Source organism: Gallus gallus, chromosome 14, assembly GCF_016699485.2.
Source record: "Gallus gallus isolate bGalGal1 chromosome 14, bGalGal1.mat.broiler.GRCg7b, whole genome shotgun sequence".
Lineage (NCBI taxonomy): Eukaryota > Metazoa > Chordata > Aves > Galliformes > Phasianidae > Gallus > Gallus gallus.
In genome coordinates, this window is record NC_052545.1 from 8,731,863 (window position 1) to 8,740,149 (window position 8,287).

At 35.6% G+C, this 8,287-nt stretch overlaps 1 protein-coding gene across 7 annotated transcripts in view; it reads left to right on the top strand.

Moving 5' to 3' along the window:
- The window catches only part of LOC416622 (transmembrane protein 180-like), a 22,506-nt gene extending 14,437 nt beyond the window's left edge, over nt 1-8,069 (top strand). For 6 of the 7 annotated variants that reach the window (XM_025155280.3, XM_046900864.1, XM_046900865.1 and 3 more), the window contains 3 exons: nt 1,149-1,232; nt 2,192-2,335; nt 6,618-8,069. In XM_025155280.3, coding sequence (XP_025011048.1) covers nt 1,149-1,232; nt 2,192-2,335; nt 6,618-6,747 — 358 coding nt within the window. In that variant the 3' untranslated portion in view covers nt 6,748-8,069. Of the gene's footprint in view, nt 1-1,148; nt 1,233-2,191; nt 2,336-4,536 lie in introns of all 7 variants that reach the window. The other variant, XM_040647908.2, reaches the window with a different exon arrangement.
- Nucleotides 8,070-8,287: the final 218 nt, after the last annotated feature.

Consider the following 8,287-nt stretch of genomic DNA (forward strand, 5'->3'; position numbering starts at 1 on the left):
AAGAACTTTTCGTCCCCAGAGACACAGATCTCAGTAGAGAAACTCTTCAGACAGTGTTTGCTGGAGAGCCTCAGACCTCACTTGGTGCTGAATGAATGCTTGTGGGTTGTACTGCAGAACAAGTACCAATGAGTCAAGTATCCATTTGATAACCAATACTAAGGCACATTTTCAGTGATAATGGGGGAGTATGATGCCGAGAAATAGAACTTGCATTGAGGACGTATATTGTTACACGTGCAAAAACTTAATTAACAATGAAGACCTGCTTGTATACAGCAGTTCATTTTTCTCTCTCTGTTTTCTGTTTCATTGCTGCATTTCTACATGTTCTTTCCTACCCTTTTTTTTTTTTTCCCTGTTTTCATTCTCATTTTCAGTATTTCATGGGCTACTGTAACACTGAGCTGTGTGGCCAATAAATTGCATTTCATTACCTGCGTACTTTAAATGATGAAGATATGTTTGGATTTCCCCAGGAAAATCTTATAAGGTACCTAAAGGTTGTTTAAGGTGCTAATTGTTCATAGCCTCTTGTAAGTAAAAGCTAATCACAGCCAAAATGTAATGAAATGAAGAAATTCTATTATTTGAATTTACAGTTTCAGTTCAGCAGTTTAATAAGATCAGATCTGTGTATGTATGGACATACATATATATGTATGCAAAATGTGAATGTGTATAGGAATGCATAGAAGTTTTTTTTAGTGTTCTCATTCTACTTTGAAGTTTGTTTTACATGTGGTCTTTCCAGTCCTCTCCAGTTGTTCTCAGACTTCAAGAGGAAATTTGCAGTTTTTCTTTCTTCTTTAGACTTCCTTTTCTTCATATCATTTTAAATAATATTTGGTGATAACATCAAGGAAGTATTTATGACTTTTTTCATCAGTCTCCAGGGAAAAAAAGGGGGGGAGGGGAACCTTTTAGGTTTGCCTATCAGTTTCTAATTCACAATTAAGAACAGATCTAACAGTGCTTTCAGAGTTTGTTTCAAGACATATTGCCATGTTTTAGTGTCAGCTTTGTGTGTTTGCAGGACTGTTAGTGTGGTTGGGTGTGTGTGCCTGCATGTCAGATTAGGCATCAATTACCATTTTTTATTATGAAAATGTGTTTTAAAAAATCTTAAATGTTTTGTCTTCCTGTAGGGTAATTGTACAAGCTTCGTTTAGTTTGTTCAATTTGCCTCTGGCAGATATTGTTGATGCAGATTTAATCAAGCACAAGCGAAGGTATGTCAGTCTTAACTGTTTTTCTTGAAATATGCTATATATTTGCCATGCTACCCTTCAGTAAGTTAGATTCTGTCAAAGTAAAGGCAGTAAGTGACCTGGGTGCTTGTCACAGAAGCACTTTCCGTGAGAACAACTTAGCACAAATGAACTTGAATGAATTTTCCTACAGTTATTTCAGCAGAGTAATTTGAACAATTTATTGGGTCGTTTCTAGTTTGAATTGCACTGTTGTATACTCCAGGTTCTTCATGGTTTTTTTGTGTTTATTCATGTCAGCTTAAATTGAATTATTTTGTAATCCAATGGATCCATTGTCACCTTTCTGACACAGAAAAAGAGTTTAGAAAGTTTAACCTGTGCTACTCATGGTGCAAATTTCAAAGTCTAAGTGGCTGCTGTTATCTCTCTGAAAAGAAATCAAAGGTAAAACCTGCAGAGACCTTGCATCTGACAAGTCATAGTGCTCTGGCATTTATATCAAAGTGCACATAACTTCCTGCTGGTTCTATCGATGATTGTGTTAGTACGGATTCAATCTCAGTGAAAGGGTATTAGAGGACTTCACCCTCAAAGGTGAGAACTGGTGCAACACTTTCTTTTTTGGCCTCACAAGTGTATTCCTAAATTGTAACTAATTTTCCACGCACTGTTCAGGTTAGCTTAGTTTCAGAGCTAACAGTTGAACTTGAGTGCAAGTCATTTCAGAGTTGGGGCCAAGTTGTGTGGGCCCCAGAGGTTTTTTACCTCTCATTTCCACAGAAAATGAGATTTTGTTATGATATCTGTTCAGTGTATGAAATGTATGAAATGCAGCAGCAATGCATGAAAGACAAAGCTAGCTGTCATGATAGTTGGCATTTGTGTATTAACAGGATTTAAAGTATCACGGTTGTAATTGATTCTATATACTCATAATACAGTCTCTTGTATTTATTTTCATTTTCTGAAATATTTAGGTCACCACTTTCCTCTATGGTTTTTGGTACCAATGCTTTATTTACCAAGCCTGCCCAGTCTTTGGCTCCAATGCTTGTGGTTACAATACTGAATCAATTTGGTTATGAGAACTTGAATAATGAAGTCGCTCAGCCTGATCCAAGGTGAGTTCAAAAGGGATACTTTGAATCAGAGAAACTAAAGGGAAATAATCCTGTCATAAAAAACACATTAATCTGCTGTTAGTTTTCATCAGCTGCACTTCAAAAACAGTTTTCTGTGTGGTATTTTTTTGTTGTTAAATAGAAATGGGAATGTTTTCTGGTTTGTTGTTTTTGTTTGTTTGTTTTTAAGAATAAACTTCTATCAAGCAATACACTTGAGGGTACCTACTTAATTTTGAGGGGGGACAAAAAGCATACATTGCAATATTTGACCACCTTTGGTTCTCTGTGAAAAATAAAAAGAAATGTTTGAGATTACCAAATGCCTCTTATTAAGATAGATGCAGTCCTGGCTGCTGGATTTTGTTATCTCATAAGTCTGTTTCCTTAAATGTATAATCTTAATAGGGTTGCAGCTAAGATATATATTTTTTTTTAATTTGAGAGAAAGCAGTTTAATCACTGGAGGGAGGGAATTTCCATCAAGAAGGAGTATCATTTTGACTTCAATACTACTTACCATTCTAATGCTAATGATTTCATTGCTTTCCCTAGAGACCTTAATACGGAGCATAAAGCTGTGGTTGCTAGTTAACACATTATAAATGCATGGGCTTTTATAAAAACAAATTATCAGGGTTTACAGTAAAAAGGTCATAGACTTTTATGACCAACAAGAAGAAGTGACAACATAAAGAATAACTGAAGTCAGGACTAGAAGGCAAAAATCAGTCTGACTGGGATTTGCTTGAAAGAACAGCATAGATAGAACTACATAGCTCCTCTAAATTCTGTATGGAAAGTTTAAAAAATGCACAGAAGACAGTAGTATACAGACTTCTGTGGAGATAGGTCTTCAAGGAGAAAAGGCTGATTTTTTTGTCCTCTAATGCTGGGAAAATGTTTCGTATTGGAGGAATTTTCTTAAAAAAAAATAAAAAATAAAAAAATGAAGAGAAGTACAGCATAAAAGGACAACAGGTGGTCTTCTGAAAAGCACCCTGACGTAAAGAAGGCTTAAGTTTAAGACTACGCCTGAGAACAGTTCCTTTGATTTTAATGCATTCTGTAGATAGCCAGCCGGAGAGAAGATGTGAAGGGGACATGAACCTCATTATAATGTCAAATAAGATTACTGATTTCTGCAGAAGAGCGATGTGATTGAGTGGATGTTGGATTGTGAGAGGGCTGAATATATTAATCTGGAAGGTTCAGAGAAGTTCAGATTTGAAGCATGAAAACTGCAGATCTAATGCACCTTAATCAGAGGAATGATCCCTTTGTGGATAGTTTCAAAATCAGTGTTCTAACTTTTTGCCCAGTAAGTAGAGTCTGGACTATAGGGACAATAAATTTACTGAATATAGAGTTGAAATACTTTGAATGCTCACTCTCTGAAATCTGTATCTTCCATTGAGGGATGCTGAAATTTGATTTATTTAATTAAGTGCAAGAAACAGGTATAAAGCTGAGATTCAAAGAATACCACAGATATACTGCCTGTCTATCATCATACCTATCACCTCAAAAATAGTTTCTTAGGTATGAAGCAGTCTGCTTGTATTCTCTGTATATATGAATGCATACATGCACGTCAGCCCTGAACTCCAAATTTGACCAAGTCTGATCTTACTAATTGGACGTTTCTACCAGCTGGTTCACAAATCCTGTAACCTCTCTGGGGAAGAAGTGAAAATATGATATTTACAAAATGTAGTTTTCTGGGCTGGTCGTTGTATGCTCACTTATCCAAGCATTCCAAAGACCTAATCTGTTCTACTCTTCCTCCGTACTGAAACCTTTCAGCTGACCATCAGCATCACCTCATTTTTACTTAGCAGTATCAGTATTTGGTTCTGCCTCAATGACAGTATCTTAGACATCAGTAATGCCTTCTTCCTTAGGAGAAATCCAGTTCTGTGATTTTGAATACATTATACATTAATATATTCATTATAGTACATCCTTAGGGGATGCTGTAGCTCCACATAAGTTAAGCATTTTGTAGTGGAAGTTAGCTTCAGAAGTATTTTTGCTTTTGTTTTTTAATGTGCTATCCTTAAAATGTGAGGGATAGCTTGTAGACGGAGTGGTTGTGGTTGCTTGTTTGTTTTTTACTTTTACTCCATCATTGTAACATCAAATATTACCCGTCCCGTATGGCTTGATTTTTTTTTTAATTATCATTTTATTTTATGTAGTGCAATTAAAAAGGTATGTAGTTTAAAAACGCCCTCTTCTGGAGACCTACTGCAACAACAGCTGACTTCTACAAATTTGCTGTTTCAATTCGTCCTTCAGTGAAGGGCTCTTAGCCGCACTTTATAGTGTTGATACATTTGTATTGCATTGCTGGACTACATCACTTTCTGTTCAGACCGAGGGAAGCCTAGAGAAAGACTGTGTGCTTTATTCCTGCATCTGCAAAGAATGACTGAAGGTGGGAAACTGCAGAAGTTACTGGTACAACTTGTAACTGTGACGAAATGTGAGCTCTGCTCTTGATTTATCCCGACAGCTTAATGAACTATTTTCCCCATTCGTTGCTCTCCTTACTACAGATATTTTTCATAACGTGAGGTTTTAACACAACAATTGATATTATTATTTTAATAAACAGGTATTGTTCCAATGAAACCCAAATCAGGATTGCAGTAGCGAAAATCAGTAATTCTGCAGATGTTCTTTCTCTTTTGTTCCTCGTTTTGTATAAACATGGAAGAATTTAGTGTTCAAAACTGCAATCCTCTTCAGTGTGTTGGACAGGCAAAGTACAAACCCCCACCATGTTGTTAACTGTGTCTGAGTTCTGTCTTCAACTTCAGATGGGTAAGAAATTTGTCTAAGGCATCCTTGCCAGTGCTGCTGATACCAGTGACCATTGGCAGTGGTGATGGTGGTGTGTATGATGTGGCCCTCGTTTACTTGTGCAAAAATGCATTTGAATACAGGCCAGTAAACAACTTCCAAGAGGTAAATTGTTGTTGCTGCCAATAAACGTTGGCTGTGGACCAGTGACCTGCCAGTTAACAGTGTGTATTTCTTAAATGCGATTGCCCGAGTGATTAAATAATTCATTTGAGAGCCTGTGGGCTTTTGTTTCCTTATGGAGCATTGGCATGTACACGATTTGAGATAAATTGTGATAGTTGTGGGTGTGTGTACATATATACTAAGGAATAAATCTAGGTTACGTTGGAGATTGCAAGCATTTTTCTGTAAAATGCAGTGAGAGATGAGTTCAATCTTTTATGATTTAGATAAGCTCTTCGATTTTATTCAAAACCCTGCTCAACTTTACAAGACTTCTGTTCACAAATTTCAAGGCTTTTTGTATCATGTCCATAGCTGTTCTGAGTCTCCAATACTCATCCCTGAATGCTGAGAAAAAAGTAAATAACATAAACTGATTTTCTGAAAGATAATTTAGGTCCTGTTTCTCAGCTTGAGATGACTTTCCTGATGTTTAAGTAATTAAAATCCAATAATGAACAGAATGTCAGTTGATGATTCCAGTTACTAGATGAATGCCAGAATGTGTGCTTAGAGATGTCAGAAACCATAGTGGATAACAGAAGAAGAGTTATCTATCTCTCATACTCTCCTTTTTGATTCTTAGTTGCTGATGCTTTTATTCCTTAAGAAGATTTAGATCAAGAAATACCATTCATCCAGGAAAATGAATGAGAATCTGTGTATTATGTTAGTGGTTTCCGTTATCTTGTAACAATTATTTCAAAACAATGAGATGAAATTAGTCTTTCTATTTCAAGCAGCCAATTTATTACACCATACCTGAGTTTTGTGCATTAATCATAACTCCCACCTTGCATTCAGCAACTATAGTAACATAGTATGTGGATTGCTAGTAGTTCAGATGTGAAATAATTTCGTATTAAAATGTTTGTTTCTACTACTGTTTTTCTTTCTCTTCCAGAACATTCAGTGTCACTAAACCTTTTCTGATGCTCTGTTCTATAATTGAATCACATTGCTTTAAACTGTTTTCTGTATTAAATAATACAGATGTGTAGTAAAGTAGTTATCTCATTTCCTCCCAGCTATTATGAGAGAAGTAAACACTGTAAAATAGATAACTGTATGTAGAATCAGAAAATATAACTGAAATATATTTGATATCTGAAATATTTCCTTTATTTAGAATTGGTTGTTCACAGTAATGTGTATGTGAATATTTAAAATGAATGCCTTAAAATAATTTGTTATGAAATCAGTTCTTTATCTTCTTCATCTTGAAAGCTCTGTTTTTGTTTTTCACCAGTCTGTTTTTAGGTCTTCACGATGCCATGTTCTATTTGGTCTGTCTGGTTCCACTTTGCATTGCAGTCGTACAGATCCTGACGTGGACTCCCTTTTCAATCCAGAATAGTCATATGACAGCTGCACACTAAATATTTAACTGTTGGTCGTTAAATCATCTGATGAACCATACCACAAAAGAGTTAGCATATTTGAAATGTGAAAAAGCAAGATTGCCTTAAGTGGACTGTTAGATCAAATACAGTTTGAGCCATTTCAATAATATTGCACCCTTCTTTGTACTGGAATATAATAATTCACATTCAGCCTTAATGATGAGCCAATATAGAGGGGTTTTTGAGTTCAGTTATTTAAATACATTGTGCTTTATCCATAATTACTACTAAAGTCATTTTTGGTATATACTGGTCACTGTTACCTGCTTTGAAGAATGGATATGGCAGATCAGGTGAGCGAATCCCAACTCAGCCCTTGGAATTTGAGGGATGTATGTTCTTAACCTTACTGAAAGGTGGTGGATGAATTCTGTCATAGCTGATAAAATGTCACCTGTCTGGGGTTAGTCCATAAGAGCCCAGAGGGACATCCCTCAGGGATGGCAGAGAGATGAAGAAAAAGATGTAGCTGGTGTCCAGCTGACCAGTATCAATTCAAATCTGCCAGCTGCTACAGGAAGAGACAGCAGTAATTAACCACCCTGTAAAAATCTCTGTAAAACTAAATAAGAAAAAGATTAAAATGTTATTCAATTAAGTGTTATGGAAAAGGCTCCATACTTCCTCTTTGGCTTTCACAATGTCTGCACTTGGTGGCAGGTACATGTAGTTCCTGGCTTTTTGAATGGGAAAATTGTTTTGAGGTACAGTGTTGTTAGTTTATACAAAATGTCACTGTGGTAAGAAGAACGTTAACATATGGATATAGCAGTGTTCAGTTCGTTGGGTCAAACCTTAATACACGCATTAAGTCAAACTGTTCCTGCTTCGTACTTTTAGATTGGCAAATTTGTTTTATATGCTCACTGTTTAATTTAATTAATTAATGATTCATCCAGTTGATGTTGATTTTTGATTTACCCTTACAAAAACCTTTTCAGGCAGGTTTTTGAATGGATCCTGTGATTTTTCTAGAATAAAGTTTTTTTTTATACAATTTCAGAAACATTGAATCCTATCTATTTCACACATGCTTTCCTAATTCTCTTGCTATGAGGGCAGGAGAAAGAAAGCATATTTAATCACACCCATAATCAATCTAAAAGAGAAGTGAAAAACTGGCTTTAATTGAGGTGGTAGTCTTACTACAAGCAATAGTGATAGGAAGTTGACAGTATTTTATGATTGATATAACTTTTTTCTCCATTTTCTGTCATTCATTAAACTTTGTTATCTTTTGCTAAACCAACATGATTGTTTTTGGCTATGAATCAAGTAAAGGATGATCAAATTCAAAAGTTCGGTGTCTTTTAACAGCTGGTTTGCCTGCTTTCTCTCCCTATTAGCTCATAGTATCTGAGTTTGAAGTCTCACTGCTGGAAAAATGCCACAGTTTATTCTTGATAATTTAACAGTGTTTAAAATACCTTCATAATGATAACGGGAATGTAAGTATGTGTAATATAGAGTAGGAAGTGTTTTGATAACTTCAGAGAATGGGAAGTGTGGTGCTTTA